This window comes from Canis lupus, chromosome 20, assembly GCF_011100685.1.
Source record: "Canis lupus familiaris isolate Mischka breed German Shepherd chromosome 20, alternate assembly UU_Cfam_GSD_1.0, whole genome shotgun sequence".
NCBI classification, from domain to species: Eukaryota; Metazoa; Chordata; class Mammalia; order Carnivora; family Canidae; genus Canis; species Canis lupus.
The window spans coordinates 32,038,623-32,065,339 of NC_049241.1; the positions used below are offsets into that span (position 1 = coordinate 32,038,623).

A 26,717-nucleotide genomic window follows, 5' to 3' on the forward strand; every position below is an offset into this window, starting at 1 on the left:
CTAGCCATACAAGACTCAGCAATTAAAGACAGGAACTATTGGTGCATGCTACAGCATGGATGAATCTCAAAAATGTGCTAAGTGAAAAAAACCAGTCACAAAAGAGTATAAGCTACACCATTTCATTTTTTTTAATTTTTTTAATTTTTATTTATTTATGATAGAGAGAGAGAGAGAGGCAGAGACACAGGCAGAGGGAGAAGCAGGCTCCATGCACTGGGAGCCCGACGTGGGATTCGATCCCAGGTCTCCAGGATCGCGCCCCGGGCCAAAGGCAGGCGCTAAACCACTGTGCCACCCAGGGATCCCAGCTACACCATTTCATTTACGAGAATTTCAGGAACAGACAAAACTTACCCATGATTATAGAAATCAGGAATGAGGATTGACTAGAAGGGGCCAGGAGGATAACTTTCTCGCGTGATGAAAATGTTCTATATTTTGTTTGGAGTGGTGATAACATCAGTATATACATTTATCAAAGCACTTGAGATTGTATGCTAAAATCCACATTCCAGTTAGACATATTTTGCCTCAATAAAGAAATAAAAGATACTATAACTATTTGGTTTTTATGATATCCATTCATCATGCAAGGTAGAATGTTGATGTTCCAATAGCCTCTTTTTGTGAACAATAAATTTATAAAACCCCTTACCTTGGCTAAAAGATCCCACATGATTTGGCTCTTGCCTAGACTTTCTAGTTCATGTCCCTTTTTTACCAAGTCCTACCTAACCCTGCTGGGTTTACTGTCCAAATAGTCATTTCTTCATGTTTTCTAGTTCAGTCTCCTACTTGTCATCTTCATGGGATTTAAGATAATTTACATTTATTTTGTCTCTTTCTCCTTTTATATGTTGCTTTTTTCACCATAGTGTTCCCCCAGTGTATTCTCAGGATATTTCCTGGCTCAATATTTGTTGAACATCTGAATGAATGAATGTTCCTGTCATTTTATATGTTGATAAAGTGGCCGTCTGCTCATACTCTCTGAGTAGACCTCAAATTCCTGTTAGGAGTTTGATCTATACCAATTCAAATGAAAATAACATAGTCTTAGCTTTATAAGCAAAGCAAACCTTTAATAAAACAGTGTCTGAAATGGGTTTTTGGTTGATGCAACCAAACTTTTGTATGATGCAAGGGAATTTTTTCTTCCCTTTCCTTTTCCAAAATCCCTATATAGTCTTTCCTTCTACTCCCTAATTAGAGCTTCTCACACAAGAGATCTAATAACATGACAGTGCTATCCAAATATATTTAATCCTGTACCCTATTCGTAAAATATTTGAGCACATTAACCACATAGGTACATTTATTTATTTCAAAAACAGGAATATGTTGCGGTACTGCTGTATAATGAAACATGCCCCAAAACGACATTTTAAAAGGATAGGATGAAAGATAGTTCTAACATTCTCTTTCTGTATTTCATTGGATTCTTGTGTACCACCCCACCTCCCCATGTGTTCATCCCACTTGAAGACACTGCCTAGGAGCAAAAATTATACTACATTTACTTACACATCTAAATATAAAATTATAGTAGACTTCACACTTTTGCATCTTAACCTTACCTCTGACTATATATTGAAAGGATTTATTGCTTTTTAAATAAATTCATGGCACTTCATAGTGCAGATAGGGTAGAATTTTTAGGTCTGGGGCATACTCTAAAATCATCCCATCTATTTTATACTGTACCTATTTGTAACATTGTTCAGTAAGAGTTTTTTTCTACAGAATATGTATTTTAGAGGGAAGAAATAATGAAAAGAGTATACTGCAAGGAGAGATAAGAAAGAGCTACAGAAAAAGCTTATGTTGACTTTTAAAATAGTTAATTACACTATAAATATTGGTAGCAGTTCATTTGAATGAAATGTTGTCACCTTGGGGGATTACTAATTGTAGAAAATTAGCAGTTTGTACATCTAGATAAAGTTGCTAAAAATGAGGGAGCCATCACTATTCTCTGATAAAAAGACAGTCTTTTAAAAAGTATCAACTCTACCATATAGCAGTCTGAGACAGGTTTAGAGATTTTAAGCCTGCTTTGTTACCTCTGAGACCTAAAGGAAGCAGAACATAAAAATGAGCCTCTATCAATTTGAAGCAAACCTAATCTTTGTGATCATGGCTGTGGTCTAAATCTATTAAAGATGTTCAAATTCGATGTCCTTGGTATCACTGTGGCTTGACCTGAATAGTGAGCAATAAACTTGTGTATTATAATTCTGGTTTGAAGATATGTGCTTAGGAAGTGAAACCGACAGTCAGTGTTTTGTGTCTGTCTCTAAGCAGACTAAGAGCCTATATAAAATGACAGGTGCATTTTTAGGGAAAGAAACCCATAATGTTTTCCTATTTAGTAGGTGACAGTATGTCCCAAGATAACACAAGCTTAAGGGGCTGGAACAAGCTTGATTATTAAAGGCTAGCAGTTTCTCAGTTCATACAAATTGAATTTTTTCATAGGCTAGAAGACTGTAGAAATCTAGTGTAAGGTACTGAAATAAATTAGCATATTAACTGAATTTATACATTCAGGCTTGTGAGCACTTTAAATTGAAGGAAGAAATTTATTACCTCTTGAAAGAAAAAAAAAAAGCAATTCTTAAATTCTGTGTTTGATCTCTCTGTTGCACAGGCCTGTATGATAAATTATATCATTTTGATGATTATCCGAAGTAGTAGTTATATTGATGGGAATCTTTCTCTCTCCTTTCTTTTTTCAGAATTACTGATTTAGGGAACATTAAAAGAAGATTGTATTTATCAACGGTCCATAAGGAACTGTCCTCAACTCCTCTTCATGCAAAAATCCCACTCTTCATGATCAAGCGCAAAATTGTAAGTGTCACAGGCATATTGCTTAAAATATTAAGTTCAACTCAGCAAATATTAATTATGGGCCTACTCTGTGTATATAGCACTTGTTAAGTACTATGGTCATATAAAAATGAATAGAATTCATGCTCTTCCTTTCTCTCTCATGAAAGAGCTTAAAATCCACTGGGTGGAAGAATATAATTATTTGAACATCTAGAATATCACCAAAACTGTGGTGGAAAGCACAGTAGAAAGAGATGGTCTCTTGGTACTATGAACAGGAAAGAAATCCATTTGACTACAGGATGAGGAAAGGCTGCATGAAGAAGACTACATTTAGTTGGGCCTTTAAAAGACTGTAAGATTTCAATAAGCAGAAATGGGAAGCCAAGCATTCTAAGCAGAAGGAAGCATGAACAGAAGCATGAAGGCTGGAAATTGGTACATATTTGGGGAACAAAGAATGATTAATCATTGTTACTAGTTTTGTTGTTGTTTTTTTTTCTTTTTTTTTTTTTTTTTTTTTAATAACCTTAAGGAAACAGTAGTCCTGCAACAGTCAGGTGTCGGTAGGGAGGTTTTATGCCTATTGTATAACCCCTAAGACCTAAAGCAGCAGTAAGGTATGAGTAGATAAACAATAAGCTACAGGCCAAGAAGTTTGGGCCTGGATGACTAACTAGTCTTTCTCAAACTTCAGTTACTTCATTACTACTCTCATGACGTTACCATGCTTGGGTATTACCTGTTCTAATATATACTTGATACATTCCTTTTAAATCAACTCACTTCTTGGGGCTTAAATACATCTATTTCAAAGGAAACCTTTAACCACTTACTCAAATGCACACCAGTATAAGGAAGTATCATGAAAAGTCAGGTAAATATGATACCACCAGAGGAAACTAATAAAGCTTTAGTAACTGATCCAAAAGACATGGAGATCTGTGACCTGTCAGACAAAGAATTCAGAATAGTCTTCTTATAGTTTAGTGACCTACACGAACATACAGACAACTAAATGAATTTAGGAAAACAGACCATGAATGGCACAAGATGTTTAACAAAGGAATGGAAGCCATCAAAAATAAATAGGAATGCTAGAGCTGAAAAATACAGAATCTGAACTGAAGAATTCAGTGGAGAGCTTCGAAAGCAGATTCAGCTATGCAGAAAAAAGAATTAGTGACCTAGAAGACAATTGAAATTATCCATTTGGGAGTAAAAAAAGGAACAGGAATGAGTGAAGAGTGAAGGAAGCCTATGGGAATTATGAGACACAAGGAACATAAACAATATTCACGTTATGGGAATTCCAGAAGGAGAAGAGAAAGATAAAAGGACAGAAAGTATATTTAAAGTGATAATGACTAAAAACTCCCCAAATCTGGGAAGAGAAGTATTCAGATCCAAGAGGCCCAAAGGACCTCAAACAGGACTACACATATTATGATTAAATTGTCAAAAGTCAAAGAAAGAATTTTAAAAGAAACAAGAGAAAAGAGAGGATAAAAGTTACATACAAGGGAGCTCCCATAAAACTATGGGCAGATTTCTCAACAGAAACTTTTCAGACCAGAAGAGAATGAGATGACATATTCTAAAGATTGGGAAAAAATTAAAAATCAACCAAGAATACTATGCCTGGTAAAGCTGTCTTTCAGAAATAAAATAGGGATAAAGACTAACAAAATCTGAGGGAATTCATTTCTACTAGATCTGCCTTACTATAAATGTTAGAAGGAGTTCTTGGAGTAGAAATAAAAGAACTCTTAACATAAAAACATAAAAAGGCAGCATAATACTCGCTACAATGGTAAATGTATAGTCAGAATTGGAGTCTGTAATAGGATGATAGTGGTGCATAATTCATTTATGATAATATTAAATGCATTCACCCTTCTATGTTTAAGTATTGATTTCCTTATTCATCTAAAATTTTTTAGAGTTCAATGTTAGGTCTTTTCCAAGAATTAAATCATATATGAGACCAATACGGTATTCTGTGTATGGTTAATAAATAAAATCTGTCATTATCTTGCTTTTGTGAATTCAGTCACCTCTGTCAGTTAACTAATTGAAGTTCTGTATATTTTGTTAAAATCTGAACTGAGCATTCTATACATGGCTATCATCCACACCCCCCACAGTAGTATTCCTTTCATCTAATGACACTTGTAGGATTACAGTATTTGAAAATAAAATATTATCTTTCTTTACAAATAAACCTTGATGAGCTAGAATGCGAATTTGACTAACCAATATTTCCTTTCTAATAATGAGTTGGATGAATATGTGCCAGTGGCACCAGGTATCTAATGACATAAGAAATATACTATTTAAGCTTTTAAAAAAAATGAAATAGGTCCTGTGGGACAGTGTTCTGTAATTCATCTACCTCAGCTTCTCACCCTCCAGTCAGATGACTCAATGGAGAATAGTTATATGTAGTTTTTAAAAATGCTGGTGTGAAGAAAGCAAACTAATCATTATTTCAGATAATTTAAGCTCATGCTAAAATTTAAAAGTCAAATCAGTCATAAAACATCTAGAACTTTTTTGTGAGTGTGGTTGAATCTAGAAAGAATTGCTCACATACAGACAATCCTAAGCAATAAGCAGAAATAAGGTATTTTGTTTTCTGTAGTATTCCACATACCGGTGAAATCACCAAGACATGCATACTTGTAATATGTTCTAACCTATATTTTGTTAAATATAAACATATAAATAATATGTAGGGGTTGAGAGCATGGTATCTAAATTCTGATACTTAGTAGTTATGTGACCTGTGTCAGTTCCTGTGTTCATTTGCCTCATCTATAAAATGCAGGTAATATGAGATATATTTCCTATTAAGGTTGTTTTGAAGATTTCACAAGTAAAGAAACATAAGGCTTTTATAACAATGCCTGGCACAGTCTAAAGCACTAGATAAAAATTATAGATCCAGTTTTCTCTTTAATTACTATTTCTTTCTGGAAGCCCTTAATGATTTCCCCTCTGTGGATTACATATGCTGAGTATAGTTCAACCATTGCTATTTACAATTTTATAATCCTCATAACACTTCTTCACCCTGCACTTGAATCATATTTGCTCGTCTATCTCCCTGCATTTAGACTACAAGCATGTTTTGACTTTTATCTTGAGGCACATTAAGAACATGGCACATAGTAAGTGCTCAATAAATATTTCTTGAACAAATAGACAAGTCTTACTGTGTGCCTCCCAATGTGGGAAATAAAATAAATGAGTTTGTGATGGACCTTTATAAATGTGCCTGATGATTCTAGAAATATTCTGTACTATTCAAGCAGATGTTAAGAAATTCAGTTCTGAAACTTGTACTTATTTCCCTTCAGTTTCCTCCTAATTAAAGAGATGCTACAGCAGCAGCGGGTCTTTCATTTCTACTGCTAATATAGTCTGTTCCCATTGAGGCCTTATCAAACTACAGCTGAGCCATGTTTTAGGGGAACCTCCTATAGAGAGAAGCAAGGCAAGAGAGAACACTCCACCCATTCAAAATGCCATCCCTCAGGCCCTACTTGGTATTAGTGTGGTGTTGGTCTAGTTCTCTGCTTTTTTGGTAAAACTTTGTTCACTTCTAGTTTTTAGGAATTGTAGATATTTTGGTGGTAAACTTTGAAATATTGTGTTTTAATAGCTCTTCAGCTAACATTTACAAACCAGGAGTTATCCATTCTATTTTTTGTGTAGTGAGCAGTTAGAGCTGAGTGGCAACTGTACACTTTTTAACAGAACTTTAAGCTCTGCTGTGGCGTTTAGTCCTCTCCACTTATGAATGCAGGTGCTCTCAGACCCTTCCTGCTGCATTCAGTTATCTGCCTAGGCATAGAGTTCTAGGCATAAAGTCTGCAACCCCAATTTAGAGGATAATTATCAAATGGTCCACTTTGCCTTGGTTCTTTAGCTAAAATCTTTACATAGCCAAAGGCAGCAAATAAATATTCTTATAGCCATACCAAAATGAATATTTATGTGTAGGTCACTTACTATTCCAGTTATCATTAAATGTTCAACCTTTCAAATAAAAAATTTTGTTTTTCGTTTTACTTTTAATTTTGAAGGATTCACTTTAAGACTTAAATTATGACAGTTTATACTTCTAACTTGGGATTTCAATGTCAAGAACGAAAAATTAATAACCATCAGATTAAACAATGGAGGTAGCCACTTAGTCAAGACTCACTGAAATCAATCTTACTTGTTCTTCAACATAATTTCAATTAATTGGTGATAGTATCAGATGAACATCAATGTCTCACTACCAAAGTATATATTAATGTACAGTAAATTTAATTGTATTTGAATAGGAAGTTCAGGTATGAAATGTCATTGAGAATGAATCATCCATTGGAGATATAATGATGTGGTACAATAAATTATAATGCCAAAATCTTTTAGTAACCTTTACCATTCAAATACCCAGTGTTTGTCATTTATTTATTTATTTATTTTACCAGTGTTTGTCATTTAAATGAATAAAATTACTCTTTAGGAGTTGTACTTTTTTGAACCACAACTCTGATGTTACCGTTTTTATTACAAACTGAAAGTGTGGTATAATGGTTTTTTTTTTTTTAATTTTATTTATTTATTCACAAGAGACACAGAGGGAGAGAGAGGCAGAGACACAGGCAGAGGGAGAAGCAGGCTCCATGCAGGAAACCTGATGTGGGACTCAATCCCAGGACCCCAGGATCACACCCTGGGCCAAAGGCAGGCTCTAAACCACTGAGACACCCAGGGATCCCATGTGGTATAATGTTTTTAAAATTTCCCCTCAAAGATCATTTTCCCCATAAAGTCAATGATTTAGAAATTTTTTATTTTTAATAGTATTTAATTTTTTGAGTGTCATTGAATGAGAAAGGAATGGAGAAAGCAGTTTTATTTAGACCAAAATCATTTAGGTATATATTTAAAATGCTAGAGAATATCTCTTAATGAAATCATTCTAATCTAGAATCCACTATGTCTTATGGTACTTATATGAAGGTTTGTAAACGTTTTCATCTCCTCCATGAGAATATCATTTTAAAAACACCTATTTTTCTCTCTCTACTCACCTGTCAGTCTAATACAGATATTTAATAAATTTGGGGGAAAAGAGCCTTTCCTTTCCTCCCTCTGGAGGCCCTGAATGGTTATGTGAAGTAGGAACAACTACACAAAAATAAGTTTGTTCTGGAAAACAGATGATTACCCCATTTTTAAATCACATGAACAGGCAGAAGGATGTTGCTAGAGTTGAAGTGTGGCATCTAGAGCCAGATTGTAGGGGTTCGGATTCTGGTTGTCATTTCCTTTCTGGGCCCTTAGCCAAGTCCATTAATATCTCTGCTTCATTTCCTCATTAGTTAGGTGGTGACAATAAGAGAACCTGCTTCTTAGAGGACTTATGAGGATTGAAAGAGTTATTACCCAGAACAGTGCCAGGCTCTTATTAAGTGCTCAGTTAATGTTAGTTGATATTATTATTTTACTATTTTCTTTTGACATAAATCCATATTTATTAATTTAAGAATATAGTGTCACAATAAACTTCTGAACTTATAGTTCATTTCAACTGGCAAATATTTATTGAGCCCCTGCTATAGGCCAAGGTCTATGTCAAATGATAGGAATCCAAAGGTGAATGACACATCAAGGATATTACAATATGGCAAAGAAGGCAAACACATAAACAATGGTAATGTGCTCTGGTGAACACCAAACTAGTCTTAGGAACCAAATGCTGTTAAAGGAAAATATCAGACTTGTTTAAGCCAAGTTGAGGATTGTTACAGTGGAGGTATTTATGCTAAGTTGTAAATACACACAAAAGTATGAAAGTTTATGTCATATTTGATACATTAACTGATTCAAGTGCATGGAGTTAGAGTGCTGGAAAGGAAGGCTAGACAGAACCATGAAGAGCTTTGAAATCCATGTTGAGGAGTTTGAATTTAGTCTGTTAGAAATTTTTTAAATAATTTTTAACATGGAGAAGTTTCATAATATGACCTGCATTCTAGAAAATAAGTATATTAGACTGCAGAGAGAGGCAGAGAGACCAGTTGAGACTTACAAACCTACATTAGTGTAATAGCAAAGAAGTAGAAGAGGAGGACAGATATGAAAGATACTTGAGGAATAAAATCAATTTAAAAAAAGAAAAACAGAAAATGGCACTGAGATTCACTGGATGGACTTAACACCAAGTCAAACACTGGAAATATCAGTAAAATTGAAGTCAGGAATATAGAAACTGTTTCAATAAAAAAGCACAGAAAGAGGAGGGGGGGAGCCTAAAAAAGATGAGTACAGTCTGAATGGCTTGAGAAACAGTATCACCCAGTCTAATATGTATGTAATTGGAGTAATAGTAGGAGAACCAAGAGAGATTGAGCACAAGAAAATTTATAGAAGTGATGGTTGAAATTTTTCAAAATACACCCACAGATCCAATAAGCTCAACCAATCAAAGGCTAAATATCTCTCAAAAAACACACCAAACCCCACCATGATGTATCATAATTTAAAAAACAAGCAAAAAACCACAAAGTCATGCCATAGTATGTCATAACTAAATTGCTGAAAATCTGTGATAAAGAGATAATCTTAAAAAGCAGCCAGAGGAAAAAATTACATTATACACCAGAGAACATTGATAAATCATGTAGAAGATATGAAAAATCTAAATATGTACACACCCAATAACAGTTCTGGGAAATATATGAAACAAAAGCTAACACAACCAAAGAAAGAAACATGAATTCACAATTTTGGATGATTTCAACACTCTCCTCTTAGATATTGATAGAAAATCAGTAAACTTAAAAAATGCTATTAATCAACCTGCTCTATTTGACATTTTTAGAATATACCATCTCATAACTGCATAATACATTGCTATATTCAAGTGCACAATGAATGTTTTACCCAAGGTATATGATATATTAGGCTGTATTAATCTCAATAAACTTACAAAGATTGAAATTCTACAAAGTACGTTCTGTGAATGCAAGAGAGTGAAATTAGAAATAAATAACAAAAATATAATTGGACAATTCCCAAGTAGTTAGAAATAAAGCAACATACTTCCAAATAACTTATAAGTCAAAGAAAAATTAAAGATATTAGAAAACAATTTTAACTGTTATTTTAACTAATTTCAAATGGTAATGAAAATTAAGCATACCAAGTGGCATCTGGATGGCTCAGTCAGTTAAGCATCTGCCTTTGGCTCATATCATAATCCCAGGGTCCTGGGATCAAGCCCTGTGTTGGGCTCTGCTCAGTGGGGAGTCTGCTTCTCCCTCTCTCTCTACCTCTGCCTCTTCTCATTTTCTCTCTCTCTCTTTCAAATAAGTAAATTCTTCAAAAAAGAAAAAGCATACTAAAGTTTGTGAGATGCATCTGAAGCATATGGAGAAAGAAGAGAATGTATCAATGAAATAAAAAATTGACAATGGAAAAAATCAGTAAAACCAAAAGTTCTTTGAAAAGATTTAGTAAATGATAAGCTGTTAGCTAGATTAATCAAGAAAAGAACACACGCATTACTAATATCAAGTGTGAAAGTAAGGGAAAAGGAAAATAAGGGAATATTATGAACGATATTTTACCATTAAGTTTGACAATTTAGATGAAGTGGGAAATTTCTGCTATAGATGCAAATTACTAAAACTGATACTAAAAGAAATCAAAAGTTAAAATAGCTATATATATAAGTGGTGTTTATTCCAGGAATTTAAGGTTAGTCTAACATAATCTTGAAAATCAGTCAGTGTGATTTATCACATTAACAGAATAATGAAAAAAATTATAAGATCATTTCAATAAATGTAGAGAAATAATTTAACAAGAATTCATTATCCATTCATGATTAAAGCTTACATCAAACCAAGAATGAAAACTTTTACAATCTGATAAAGGAGTTCTATTTAAAAACAGACAACCTACAACTACATCACACTTACTGGTGAATTACTACCTACTTATCCCCTACGATAGGGAACAAGGCAAGGATATCCACTCTACTTCTAGTCAGAATTGCATTGGAGGTCCTAGAAAGTGCAGTAAGATAATAAAGAGAAATAAAACACATACAGATTAGGAAAAAAGAAGGAAAACTTTCTCTCTTTGTAGACAACATAATAGTTATCCTAAGGAATCTACAAAAACAAAACCTACATTAAGTGAGTTTTGTAGGATCACAGAATACAATATTGGTATAACCAAAGTCAATTATATTCTATAAAAACTTATTATAGTAATAAACAATTGAAATTTTATTTTTTTAATTTAAGTGTTTTTATTTTTTTTTATTTTTATATTTTTTATAAATTTATTTTTTATTGGTGTTCAATTTGCTAACGTATAGAATAACACCAGTGCTCATCCCGTCAGGTGCCCACCTCAGTGCCTGCCACCCAGTCACCCCCACCCCCGCCCACTTCCCCTTCCATCACCCCTAGTTCGTTTCCCATAGTTAGGAGTCTTTCATGTTCTGTCTCTCTTTCTGATACTTCCCACTCATTTTTTCTCCTTTCCCCTTTATTCCCTTTCACTATTTTTTATATTCTCCAAATGAATGAGACCATATAATGTTTGTCCTTCTCCCATTGACTTATTTCACTCAGCATAATACCCTCCAATTCCATCCACATTGAAGCAAATGGTGGGTATTTGTCATTTCTAATGGCTGAGTAATATTCCATGGTATACATAAACCACATCTTCTTTATCCATTCATCTTTCAATGGACACCAAGGCTCCTTCCACAGTTTGGCTATTGTGGACATTGCTGCTATAAACATCGGGCTGCAGGTATCCCAGCGTTTCATTGCATCTGTGTCTTTGGGGTAAATCTCCAGCAGTGCAATTGCTGGGTCGTAGGGCAGATCTATTTTTAACTCTTTGAGGAACCTCCACACAGTTTTCCAGAGTGGCTGCACCAGTTCACATTCCCACCAACAGTGCAGGAGGGCTCCCCTTTCTCCACATCCTCTCCAACATTTGTGGTTTCCTGCCTTGTTAATTTTCCCCGTTCTCACTGGTGTGAGGTGGTATCTCATTGTGGTTTTGATTTGTATTTCCCTGATGACAAGTTATATGGAGCATTTTCTCATGTGCTTGTTGGCCATGTCTATGTCTTCCTCTGTGAGATTTCTGTTCATGTCTTTTGCCCATTTCATGATTGGATTGCTTGTTTCTTTGCTGTGGAGTTTAATAAGTTCTTTATAGATCTTGAAAACTAGCCCTTTATCTGATATGTCATTTGCAAATATCTTCTCCCATTCTGTAGATTGTCTTTGAGTTTTGTTGACAGTATCTTTTGCTGTGCAAAAGCTTCTTATCTTGATGAAGTCCCAAGAGTTCAGTTTTGCTTTTGTTTCTCTTGCCTTCATGGATGAATCTTGCAAGAAGTTACTTTGGCCAAGTTCAAAAAGGGTGTTGCCTGTGTTCTCCTCTAGGATTTTGATGGAGTCTTGTCTCACATTAAGATCTTTCATCCATTCTCAATGAGGAAGCACTGGAAGCCTTTCCCCTAAAATCAGGAACAAGACAGGGATGTCCACTCTCACCACTGCTAATCAACATAGTACTAGAAGTCCTAGCCTCAGCAATCGGACAACAAAAAGAAATAAAAGGCATTCAAATGGGCAAAGAAGAAGTCAAACTCTCCCTCTTCGCCAATGACATGATACTCTACATAGAAAACCCAAAAGACTCCACCCCAAGATTGCTAGAACTCATACAGCAATTTGGCAGTGTGGCAGGATACAAAATCAATGCCCAGAAGTCAGTGGTATTTCTATACACTAACAACGAGACTGAAGAAAGAGAAATTAAGGAGTCAATCCCATTTACAATTGCACCCAAAAGCATAAGATACCTAAGAATAAACCTAACCAAAGAGGTAAAGGATCTATACCCTAAAAACTATAGAACACTTCTGAAAGAAATTGAGGAAGACACAGAGATGGAAATATATTCCATGCTCATGGATTGGAAGAATTAATATTGTGAAAATGTCAATGTTACCCAGGGCAATATACACGTTTAATGCAATCCCTATCAAAATACCATGGACTTTCTTCAGAGAGTTGGAACAAATTATTTTAAGATTTGTGTGGAATTAGAAAAGACCCCGAATAGCCAGGGGAATTTTAAAAAAGAAAACCATAGCTGGGGGCATCACAATGCCAGATTTCAGGTTGTACTACAAAGCTGTGGTCATCAAGACAGTGTGGTACTGGCACAAAAACAGACACATAGATCAATGGAACAGAATAGAGAATTCAGAAGTGGACCCTCAACTTTATGGTCAACTAATAATTCGACAAAGGAGGAAAGACTATCCTCTGGAAAAAAGACAGTCTCTTCAATAAATGGTGCTGGGAAAATTGGACATCCACATGCGGAAGAATGAAACTAGACCACTCTCTTGCACCATACCCAAAGATAATTTAAGTATTTTAAGTTTTTTTTTTATTCCAGTATAGTTAACATAGTGTTATATTAGTTTTAGATGTACAGTATGGTAATTCAACAATTCTATTTTTAATTTTAAAAATATTTACAATAGCATCAAAAATATATAATACTCAGGAATAAATTTAATAAAACATGCTCGACCTTTACACTGAAAACTATAAAACATTGCTGAGAGAAATTGAAGAAGACCTAAATAAATGGAGACATGTTGTTTTTGGATCCAAAAACTATATTCGGTCTAATCCCAATCAGAATTCCAGCAGGCTTTTTTAAAAATATTTTTTGCAAAATTTATAAACAAATTCTAAAATATTTATGGGAATTCAAAGGACTTAGGATACAAAACAATTTTCAAAATGTAAAAATTGTGCCTCATGATTTCAAGTCATGTTATAAAGCTACAGTAATCAGGACAATGTGTTCTTGGCATAGATATCAATAAAAAGTTTATAAATGGACACACACATGTGTATAGTCAGTTGATCTTCAACCAAAGCACCAGAATTCAGTAAAGGTAGAAGCTTCTTTTTTCAGGCCTAGAACTTCTGAGTTCTCCCATATGTTTCATATGGGAGAAAAAAGTGTACATCAGCCTATACTTCATAGCATTTACAAAAGTTAAAGATGAATCATAAATGTAAATACTAAAAATACACACAAGTTGAAGAGATTTCTTAAGACCCAGAAAACATTAACCCTAATAAAGAATAAGTTGACAAAAAGAGCTTCAACAAAACTTAAAACTACTCAGGGCACCTGGGTGGCTCAGTCCATTTGGTGTCTGCTTTCGACTCAGGTTTTGATCCCAGAGTCTTGGGTTCAAGCCCGGAGTTGGGCTTGATGCTCAGCAGAGGGTCTGCTTCTCCCTCTCTCTCTACATCTTGCTCCCCTACTTAGCTTATGTGCACTCTCTCTCAAAAATTTTTTAAAGATTAAAACCACTCATCAAAAGACATTTTTAAGAAAATGAACAAGCAAGCCACGGCAGGAAGAAAATATTCCTAATATATATATTTGACAAAAGACATATTCAGAATATATTTTCCAACTGTATAATTTAAAAAAATAACTTTTTTTAAGGCAAAAACAATTGAATAAGCACATCACAGAGATTGTACAATCAAGTAAGCATGTGAAGAGCTCCATAACATCAGTCAGGGGAATTCAAATGAAAAACACAATTGTTTCTACTTCACCCACTATAATAGCAAAAATAAAAGAGACAGGAAATACTAAATGTTGGTGAGATATAAAGCAATTATCATACATTCTGAACACATACAGAGAATTTCCAGCATAACCACTTTGGAAATACCTTTGGAAGTTTCTGATAAAGTTAAACATTTACCCATTGATCCAAAAGCTACACTCCTTGGTGTCTATCCACAGATGTGTAAGTACATTACACAAAAAAACGTTGGATGGGAATTTCATAACTGCTTGATTTATAAAAGTGAAAACCTTGAAATAACCCATATACCCTACAACAGAATATTGAACAGTTAAGTTGTGATACAGTCACAGAGTAGGGTACTACTCAACAAAACAAGAATGGACTACTGTGTTCCATGCAACAACATGGATGAACCTCGAGTAGTATGCCAAGTGAAAGAAGCCACTTACTGTGATTCCATTTATATAAATTAATAGAACAGGCAAAACTAATCTAAGATGAAAGAAATTAGTGATTGCCCTTGAGAAGGGTGAATCTAAGACTGACTAGGAGCAGCACAAAAGATCTTTCTGAGGTGATTGAAATGTCCTATACCTTTTGATGGGCTGTGGCATGCCCGTGAATGAAATGGTCAGAATCATCCAACTGTACCTGTAAGGTCAGGTCTGTGCATTTCATGCTTTGAAAATCAAAAAGATGATGTGGTTAACATATATCAAGCACATATATGTTAGGTACTATTATAAATGCTTACATGTTTTTAAACATTTAATCCTAACAACTCAGATGATTTATTATTATTACCACCATCTTACAAATGAGGAAAACGAAGCACAGAGAGGTTAAGTAACTTCAAAGCTTATCTAACTGGTAAATGGTGGAGCTGGAACCCAAACCCAAGCAGATGGACTCCAGAGCCCATGATCTTGCATCCCTAGGAGGAATATATTTAAAAGCAGCTGCCAGTAGGGTTAACTGGAGGGAATTTCCAGATAGGTTAAATAATAAAATACTACAATTAGATAATAGAAAATAATTTCTAATTCCAAATTTTATAAAAGTTAAGTGTTTCAGAGAAAGGAAGTTAAGTGTCAGAATGTAACCATGTGGGGCACCTGGGTGGCTCAGTGGTTGGGCGTCTGTCTTTGGCTCAGGTCATGATTCCAGGATCCTGAGATCAAGTCCCACATCGGGCTCCCCACAGAGCCTGCTTCTCCCTCTGCCTGTGTCTCTGCCTCTCTCTGTGTGTCTCTCATGAGTAAATAAATAAAATATTAAAAAAAAAAAAAAGAATATGACCATGTGAGTAGATTGCTGAGTGAATAGAAGGCTTTTGAAGGAAAGGATTTAAGGGATGTAGGATATTGGATGGTATCTTAGAAGGTAAGAAGAATCTGGTCCCAGCCAGTATTTTTTCAGAAATGTGTATATAGGCTGGCAAGGGTGTGTCTGCAGAAGCAGAAGTGACCAGGGAGTGATTTGAAGATCAGTGAAGCTAAAAGGGCAGGAGAGCCTGTCAATGCAATGCCTCCAGCTTCAAAAAAGATAGGGTTCCCAGATAGAAGTGCAAGCCTGCTCCCAATGCCATCTTACCCCATGGCCTCAAAATTGGAGGCTGTAGAAGCACATATGAACCACCTTTCTGAACTTCAATTCCAGAGTTGAGGGGGAGGTAATATTTCAGAGAAAATCCAAGTTTCAGTAAAAGTAAGGTTGGTAGGACCCTTAGAAAAATACAAAGGAAGAAAGTACTTTTCAGTAGTAAGGATTTCAGAGAGCACAGTGAAAGGTGACATGAGAATTAGCAAGAGAAGATGGGCTGCTATTTAAGGAAGAAACTGCTTGCTCAATGCAGGTCGGGATGGGAGGTGGGGCCAGTTACTAAATAGGTATCATGATTCTTTATACAGAACTTGCCTGTCTGTGGTTCAGCCAGGAGCTGCATGTAGCACTAGTAGCCCTAACCTCTCCTCATATCCTCTCTCTCCATGTAGGGACTTGTCATGATTTGCTTTTCCTGAGGAAATTGCTTTTTAAAAAGGTAGTAATAGGTAATTGCTTCTCTTGACCATTCAGATATAAAATTACTATTTTGATCTCTGCTTACATCATTTAATAAACAATATGATGGTGGATTGAGATGAATAAGGTCATTGTAAGCAGATTGTCTATTGAGATAGTAAAGCTAACATGTGAAAAATTATTGTAAAAGGCACAAGAATAAAATGGGGCTCTAAAACCCCATTCTTTGTCATCATTTTCTTTTTTTCTTTGTCATCATTTTAGAAGCACAAAAACAGAAGGAGTTCCTAAAATTGTGAGAAGAGATGTACTTTAGGATTGCTGGGTTATGCAATTGTGGTTTCTTGTTTGTGATTTCCTTTTAGAAATGCAACACTCACTGGCAACACTCACTAGCTAGAGCTGTGCACTGTCAGTGACTCAGGCTCTTTCTCTACTGGCAGAATGAATTCAATTATTGTCACATCTTTGCTGCAGTAATGGCAAGGAAGATCAAAAAGTGCTGGATGGCCAAGAACTTGTTATTGCATGCATTTAAGTTGTGTGTGTGTGTGTATGTGTGTGTTCACACCATCTGCTGGCCTTTTACCAATATAATAAAGCCATAGGACCAAAACATGAGTCAGTAAAAACTAGAAATTCATGCTTTAAATTATTCTCTTACCCTTTGCCGGTTAGTTTCTTTATGCAGAATTCCATGCTGGAACTAAATAGCATAAACTCTCTTTTTAATCCAGGCAACACCTAAGCAAAACTGTCTTTTCTCTGTCATATTGCTATCTTCCTAGTACATAATTCATAATTAGGAATATTTTAAATCAAGAGTTCTTCCCTCCTGGACATTTACATGTAGGAATAAAGTGATTAGAGATCAAGAGAACTCAAAAAAGGGATTTTAAGAATGGTTGATCACCAAGAATAATGAAAATAATATGTTATAAAGATCAGCTGTAATTCAGGGAATCCGCATTTTGAGAGTAGAGAGTTCATACTCTTTTCTGAAACTTCAGAAAGTATGTCACAGCATTTATATGAATGATTATTTGTTGGACATTATGAAAAGTGGAACCTTTATAAATACCAGTTAAACCAAAAAATAATTTCTATTTCCTCTAGCCAAAGGAGATTTGTGAAAGTTATTCCCTTTCTCAGAACAACTCCCATCTGTACTCATAAGAGATGGATTCACTAAAAGTTATCAGTTCCCACACATTTATGGGACTAGTTGAGTGATTATAAAATAAAAGACTGAGGATTTTGCTTGAGGGGGATCTTAGGAAGATGGTGGAGCAGGAGGACCCTGAGCTCACCCCATCCCATATTTTCAACTAGATATCATCCACATCCGACTTGTATGGAAACTGGAAAGCCATCTGAAGAATGGAAGAACAAAACTCCACAACTAAATCCAGAGACAAAGCTGCAGCTAAAAGTTTAGGAAGGTCAGAAAGGCAGAGGGAAGCTGCCTGTAGGATGGAGGGAGCTGCATGTGGAGAAGGCAGTGAAATGGGCCTTCGTCCCAGGGAGCTCAAATGGGGAAAACTAATCCCCATGAAATTTGGCTTTAAAAATCAGAGGGGCTGGAGTACCTGGCTGGCTCCGTTGGTAGAGCATACAACTCTCGATCTCGGAGTTCTGAGTTTGAGCCCCACGTGGAGTGTAGAATTTACTTAAAAAAACAAAACAAAACAAAAAACAGTGGGAGCTAAATTCTGTCAGTTTATAAGATCGGTGGTACTTGGAACCAGTCAGCTGACCCAGCACTAGGCAAACTGGGCAGACTGGGAAGATGAGTGATAGCTGGGTCATCGCCCTTAAAAAGACAGCAGTCTGCATGGAGAGGCAACAACAACAACAAAAAATACCCAGCAATTTGCACAATCACAATCTCCTGTCCTGAAAACAGGAGACAGACCTCTTCATCCTGATTTTGAAGCATGCTAAGGGGATGTCTCCAAAAGCAATGGAACTGGCAGGTGCCATTCTCTTCCCCCATCCCCAGCATAAACACAGAGGCACATTTGAGAGGCAGTACTACATAGACACTTCTGCCTGACCCACTAGCAAATGTGCCATGCCCACAATCTCTCCTATGTACGAGCACACTCCCAAGTCTGCTGGCTTTGGCCCTGTGCTCAGGACAAATTTTATTAAAGCCGCACATGTGCCCTGACCAGCCATTGGGTGCATGGCCACTGCACTGTACTGCACACATCTGCTGGGCTGCACCCGGCTAGTTACCCCCATACATGAGAGTGCATCCCATCCACCATCAGGTGCACAGCTGTGACTGCGCACTGTGTATCATCACCCCACCAGGCCTAGTCACTGCGCTGCACTGCACCAACCACATGCCCCCAACACCCCCATGTGCTGGGCCTAGCCTTGCCCAGCCATGTTTGCTTGCTGTGCCCAGCTCATGCATCTCCCAGCCACCATGGCATTTTGGAGTGGCTTAGTACAAATTTTGTTAATACTGCCACCCTGCTTCCAAATTCTGCAGTAGGCATGCCCCATCAGAGCTGGCCTACCTGGATCCTGCTAACACCACGGAGAGCAAGCACAGCCCACAACAGGTGGAGAGTCAGTGCAGACAACTGCACCAAAAGGAAAAGTGACTCAGTCACAACGGCAAGATGTAAACAACACACACAAGATGCTCTCCTAAAGTGCCAGATTTGGTGAACAGGGGACACTGCACTACAGGGTATCACAGAACCTCTTCCAAAAGTCACTACTTCCAAGAGCAGAAGGCATAGCTGACTTTCTTAGCATACAGAAACAGACATAGAGAAGCAGACAGAGGAGACAGAGAAATTTGTTACAAATGAAAGAATAGGACAAGGCCAAAGCCAGAGATCTAAGTGAAACATAAATAACATGCCTGATAGAGAATTTTAAACAGTGATCATAGGATATTCACTAGACTTGAGAAAAGAGTAGAAGACATGAATGAGACCCTTAACACAGAAATTAGGAATACCATAACAGAGATAAAGCACTCATCAAATGAAATGAGAAACACACTTAATGGAATGAATAGCAGGATGAAAGAAGCAGAGGAACAAATTAGTGACATAGGAGACAGAGTAATGGAAAGTAATCAAGCTGAACAAGAGAGAGAAAAATTACACAAAACTAGAACAGGGAACTCAGTGACTCTATCAAATGTAATAACGTTTGTATTGTTAAGATTCCCAGAAGAAGAAGAGGAGAGAAAAGGGGACAGAAAACTTAATTGAAGAAATAATATCTGAAAACTTCCCTAATCTGGGGAAGGAAACAGATATCCAGATCCAGGAAGCACAGAAAACTCCCATCAAAATCAACAAAAGCAGACTGACACCATGACATAATGTTATTAAACTTGCAAAATATAGTGATAAAAGAATCTTAAAAGCAGCAAGACAAAGAAGTCATTAACTTACCAGGGAAAACCCAAAAGGCAAGCAGGAGATTTTTCTCCAGAAACTTTGCAAGCTAGAAGGTAGTGTCGTGATGTATTCAAAGTGCTGAATGGGAAAAATCTGCAATGGGAAAATACTCTATCCAGGAAGGCTATCATCCAGAATAGTAGAGATGAAGAATTTCCCGAACAAAAACTAAAGGAGTTTGTGACCACTAAACAAACCCTGTGAGAAATATTAAAGGGGACTCTGACAGGAAAGGAGAGACCAAAAATGACAGTATAAAGGTAGGAAACACAAAAGCCTAAGTAAAAATCAGTTGTTTCTATAAAAACATCAGTCAAGGATTTAAAAAAAAAAGGATATAAAATATAATAACATATACCTAAAATGTGGGGAGTAGAGGAGAAAAGAATGGGTTCATACTAAATGACCTTCAACTTAATATAGACTTCTATATGCAAAAGAGGTTATGTACAAACCTAATGGTAACCATACATAAAATACCACTAATAAGCATGCAAAGAATAAAGAGAAAGAAATCCAAATATATCTACTAAAGAAAATCAAAACATGAAAGTCAAGAATCAGAGAAAATCTCCAGAAACAACCACAAAATAAGTAATAAAATAATATAATACATATCAATTAATAATTACTTTGAATGTAAATGTACTAAATGCTCCAATCAAAAGACATAGAGCGACAGACTGGATATACAAAAAAAAAAAAAAAAAAAAAAACTGAAGGGAGTTAATAAAGATTCGAGCAGAACTCAACGAAATCGAGACCAGAAGAACTGTGGAACAGATCAACAGAACCAGGAGTTGGTTCTTTGAAAGAATTAATAAGATAGATAAACCATTAGCCAGCCTTATTAAAAAGAAGAGAGAGAAGACTCAAATTAATAAAATCATGAATGAGAAAGGAGAGATCACTACCAACACCAAGGAAATACAAACGATTTTAAAAACATATTATGAACAGCTATACGCCAATAAATTAGGCAATCTAGAAGAAATGGACGCATTCCTGGAAAGCCACAAACTACCAAAACTGGAACAGGAAGAAATAGAAAACCTGAACAGGCCAATAACCAGGGAGGAAATTGAAGCAGTCATCAAAAACCTCCCAAGACACAAGAGTCCAGGGCCAGATGGCTTCCCAGGAGAATTTTATCAAACGTTTAAAGAAGAAATCATACCTATTCTCCTAAAGCTGTTTGGAAAGATAGAAAGAGATGGAGTACTTCCAAATTCGTTCTATGAAGCCAGCATCACCTTAATTCCAAAGCCAGACAAAGACCCCGCCAAAAAGGAGAATTACAGACCAATATCCCTGATGAACATGGATGCAAAAATTCTCAACAAGATACTGGCCAATAGGATCCAACAGTACATTAAGAAAATTATTCACCATGACCAAGTAGGATTTATCCCTGGGACACAAGGCTGGTTCAACACCCTGTAAAACAATCAATGTGATTCATCATATCAGCAAGAGAAAAACCAAGAACCATATGATCCTCTCATTGGATGCAGAGAAAGCATTTGACAAAATACAGCATCCATTCCTGATCAAAACTCTTCAGAGTGTAGGGATAGAGGGAACATTCCTCGACATCTTAAAAGCCATCTATGAAAAGCCCACAGCAAATATCATTCTCAATGGGGAAGCACTGGGAACCTTTCCCCTAAGATCAGGAACAAGACAGGGATGTCCACTCTCACCACTGCTATTCAACATAGTACTGGAAGTCCTAGCCTCAGCAATCAGACAACAAAAAGACATTAAAGGCATTCAAATTGGCAAAGAAGAAGTCAAACTCTCCCTCTTCGCCGATGACATGATACTCTACATAGAAAACCCAAAAGTCTCCACCCCAAGATTGCTAGAACTCATACAGCAATTCGGTAGCGTGGCAGGATACAAAATCAATGCCCAGAAGTCAGTGGCATTTCTATACACTAACAATGAGACTGAAGAAAGAGAAATTAAGGAGTCAATCCCATTTACAATTGCACCCAAAAGCATAAGATACCTAGGAATAAACCTCACCAAAGATGTAAAGGATCTATACCCTCAAAACTATAGAACACTTCTGAAAGAAATTGAGGAAGACACAAAGAGACTGGAAAAATATTCCATGCTCATGGATTGGCAGAATTAATATTGTGAAAATGTCAATGTTACCCAGGGCAATATACACGTTTAATGCAATCCCTATCAAAATACCATGGACTTTCTTCAGAGAGTTAGAACAAATTATTTTAAGATTTGTGTGGAATCAGAAAAGACCCCGAATAGCCAGGGGAATTTTAAAAAAGAAAACCATAGCTGGGGGCATCACAATGCCAGATTTCAGGTTGTACTACAAAGCTGTGGTCATCAAGACAGTGTGGTACTGGCACAAAAACAGACACATAGATCAGTGGAACAGAATAGAGAATCCAGAAGTGGACCCTGAACTTTATGGGCAACTAATATTCGATAAAGGAGGAAAGACTATCCATTGGAAGAAAGTCTCTTCAATAAATGGTGCTGGGAAAATTGGACATCCACATGCAGAAGAATGAAACTAGACCACTCTCTTTCACCATACACAAAGATAAACTCAAAATGGATGAAAGATCTAAATGTGAGACAAGATTCCATCAAAATCCTAGAGAAGAACACAGGCAACACCCTTTTTGAACTCGGCCACAGTAACTTCTTGCAAGATACATCCACGAAGGCAAAAGAAACAAAAGCAAAAATGAACTATTGGGACTTCATCAAGATAAGAAGCTTTTGCACAGCAAAGGATACAGTCAACAAAACTCAAAGACAACCTACAGAATGGGAGAAGATATTTGCAAATGACATATCAGATAAAGGGCTAGTTTCCAAGATCTATAAAGAACTTATTAAACTCAACACCAAAGAAACAAACAATCCAATCATGAAATGGGCAAAAGACATGAACAGAAATCTCACAGAGGAAGACATAGACATGGCCAACATGCATATGAGAAAATGCTCTGCATCACTTGCCATCAGGGAAATACAAATCAAAACTACAATGAGATACCACCTCACACCAGTGAGAATGGGGAAAATTAACAAGGCAGGAAACAACAAATGTTGGAGAGGATGCGGAGAAAAGGGAACCCTCTTACACTGTTGGTGGGAATGTGAACTGGTGCAGCCACTCTGGAAAACTGTGTGGAGGTTCCTCAAAGAGTTAAAAATAGACCTGCCCTACGACCCAGCAATTGCACTGTTGGGGATTTACCCCAAAGATACAAATGCAATGAAACGCCGGGACACCTGCACCCCGATGTTTCTAGCAGCAATGGCCACGATAGCCAAACTGTGGAAGGAGCCTCGGTGTCCAACGAAAGATGAATGGATAAAGAAGATGTGGTTTATGTATACAATGGAATATTACTCAGCTATTAGAAATGACAAATACCCACCATTTGCTTCAACGTGGATGGAACTGGAGGGTATTATGCTGAGTGAAGTAAGTCAGTCGGAGAAGGACAAACATTATATGTTCTCATTCATTTGGGGAATATAAATAATAGTGAAAGGGAAAATAAGGGAAGGGAGAAGAAATGTGTGGGAAATATCAGAAAGGGAGACAGAACGTTAAGACTGCTAACTCTGGGAAACGAACTAGGGGTGGTAGAAGGGGAGGAGGGCGGGGGGTGGGAGTGAATGGGTGACGGGCACTGGGTGTTATTCTGTATGTTAGTAAATTGAACACCAATAAAAATAAATGAATAAATAAAAAAGAAAAAAAACAAAAAAAACAAAAAAAACATACCCATCAATATGCTGTGCAGAATTTAGACCTAAAGACACCTGCACATTGAAAGGGTGGATAAAGAAACATTTATTACTCAAATAGATGTCAAAAGAAAGCTGGAGTAGTAATTCTTATATCGGACAAACTAGACTTTAAAACAAAGACAGTAATAAGAGACAAAGAAGGGCACCAATAAAAAGGATAGTCCAACAAGGAGATCTAACAATTACAAATATTCATGCACCCAACATGGGAGCACCCAAATTTATAAAACAATAACAAGCATAAAGGAACTAATTGATAATACAATAATAGCAAGGGACTTTAACAACCCACTTACATAAGTGGGCAGATCACCTACACAAAATCAACAAGTAAACAATGGCTTTGAATGACACACTGGACCAGGTGGACTTAACAGATATATTCAGAGCATTGCACCCTAAAACAGCAGAATACACATTCTTTTCAAGTGCACATCAGACATTTTCTGAAAGAGATCACATATTAAGGCACAAAGTAGGCCTCGACAAATATAAGAAGACTGAAGTTATACCATGTACCTTTTCTAATAACCACAACACTATGAAACTACAGAAAAAAATCTGAAAAGACCGCAAATAAATGGAGGTTAAATAGTATACTACTAAACAATGAATGGGTCAACCAGGAAATAAAAGAGTACATGGAAACAAATGAAAATGAAAATACAAAAGTCCAAAACCTTTGGGATGTAACAAAAGTCCTAAGAAGGAAGTATATAGCAACATAGGCCTACCTCAAGAAACAAGAAAAATCTCATATAAAACAACCTAACCTTACACCTGGATGAGCTAGAAAAAGCACAACAAACAAAACACAAAGCCAGCACAAGGAATGAAATAATAGAGATAAAAACAGAGATAAATGATACAGAAATAATAACAACAACAGTGAAGCAATAGATCAATGAAAGCTGGAGTTGGTTCTTTGGGAAAGAAATCAATAAAATTGATAAACCTCTAGCCAGACTTATAAAAAGAAAAGAGAAAGGACTGAAATAAATAAAATCACATATGAGAGAGGAGAAATAGCAACCAAAACCACAGAAATACAATCATAACAGAGTATTATGAAAAACTATATGCCAACAAATTGGATAACCTGGAAGAAATGGATAAATTCCTAGAAACATATAAACTACCAAAACTAGAACAGGAAGAAATAGAAAGGGATGCCTGGGTGGCTCAGCAGTTGAGCATCTGCCTTTGGCTCAGGGCATGATCTTGGAGTCCTGGGATCGAATCCCACTTTGGGCTCCCTACATGGAGCCTGCTTCTCCCTCTGCCTGTGTCTCTGCCTCTCTCTCTGTGTGTATCATGAATGAATAAATAAAATCTTAAATTTTTAAAAAAATAATTTTTTTAAAAAGGAAGAAATAGAAAACTTGAACAGACCAATAGCCAGCAAAAAAGTTCAATCAAATATCAAAAACTCCCAAGAAACAAAAGTCCAGGAGTAGATGGCTTCACAGGTGAATTCTACCAAACATTTGGAGAAGAGTTAATGCCTATTTTTCTCAAACCATTCCAAAAAATGAAGGAAAACTTCAAAATTCATTATGTGAGGTCAGCATTACTCTGGTAATACCAAAACTAGATAAGGACACCACAAAAATAAATAAATAAATAAATGAAATAAAATAAAATAAAATAATAAAATAAAATAAAATAAAATACTAGCATACTGAATCTAACAATATATTTTAAAAATCATTTACCACGATCAAGTGGCATTTATTCCTCGGTTGCAAGGTAGTTTAATATTTGCAAATCAATCAATATGATATATCACATTAATAAAAGAAAGGATAGACTTTAAAATAAAGACCAACCCCAGACAAGGGCACTATATCATAATAAAAAAGGACAATCCAACAAGAAAATTTAACAATTATAAATATGATCATTTAAATAGATGCAGAAAAAGCATTTGACAAAGTACAACATCCATTCATGATAACAGCCCTCAACAAAGTAGGTTTAGAGGGAGCATACCTCAACATAATAAAAGCCATATATGAAAAACTCATAGCCAATATGGGTATGGCTGAAAGCTTTTCCTCTCTGGTCAGGATCAAGGCAGGATTGTCCACTCTTACCACTTTTATTCAACACAGTACTGAAAGTTCTAGTCACAGCAGTCAGACAACAAAAAGAAATAAAAGGCATCCAGATCAGCAAGGAAGAAGTAAGACTTTCACTATTTGCAGATGCCATGCTGGAGAGAAAAATCCCAAAAGACTCCACCAAAAAACTACTTCAGTAAAGATAAATGAATTCAGTGAAGTCACAGAATACAAAGTAAACAGACAGAAATCTGTTGCATTTCTATATACCAATAATGAAGCAGCAGAAAGAGAAATTAAGGAATCATTCTCTTTGTACAAAAAATAAGATACCTAGCAATAAACCTAAGCAAAGAGATGAAAAGACCTATACCTTTAAAACTAGGAAACACTGATGAAAGAAATTGAAGATGACACAAAGAAATGGAAAGATATTCCATGCTCATGGATTGAAAGAACAAATATTATTAAAATGTCTATAGTACCCCATTCTACACATTAAATGCAATTCCTGTCAAAATACCAATAGCATTTTTCACAGAACTAGAACAAAGAATATTAAAATTTGTATGGAACCACAAAAGATCCCAATAGCCAAAGCATTCTTGAAAAAGAAAAGCAAAGCTGGAGTCATCCCAATTCTGGACTTCAAGTTTTATTGCAAAGCTATGGTCATCAAAATAGTATGGTATTGGCACAAAAATAGCCAAATAGATCAACAGAACAAAATAGAAAACCAGAAATGAACCCACAGCTGTATGGTCAATATAGTTTCCTGCTTTGACAAAGCAGGAAAGAATATTCAATGGGAAAAAGACTATCTTTTCAACAAAAAGTGTTGGGAAAATTGGACAGCAACATGGAAAA

General features: G+C 36.1%; 1 protein-coding gene across 18 annotated transcripts in view; it reads left to right on the forward strand.

The window, feature by feature from the left end:
* The window catches only part of CFAP20DC (CFAP20 domain containing), a 243,572-nt gene that overhangs the window by 83,673 nt on the left and 133,182 nt on the right, over positions 1 to 26,717 (forward strand). For all 18 annotated transcript variants that reach the window (XR_005374855.1, XR_005374854.1, XM_038565983.1 and 15 more), the window contains one exon: positions 2,742 to 2,856. Coding sequence is in view for 16 of the 18 variants with exons in the window: in XM_038565983.1 (XP_038421911.1) it covers positions 2,742 to 2,856 (115 nt within the window). In the remaining 2 variants the exon portion in view is untranslated. The remainder of the gene's footprint in view (positions 1 to 2,741; positions 2,857 to 26,717) is intronic.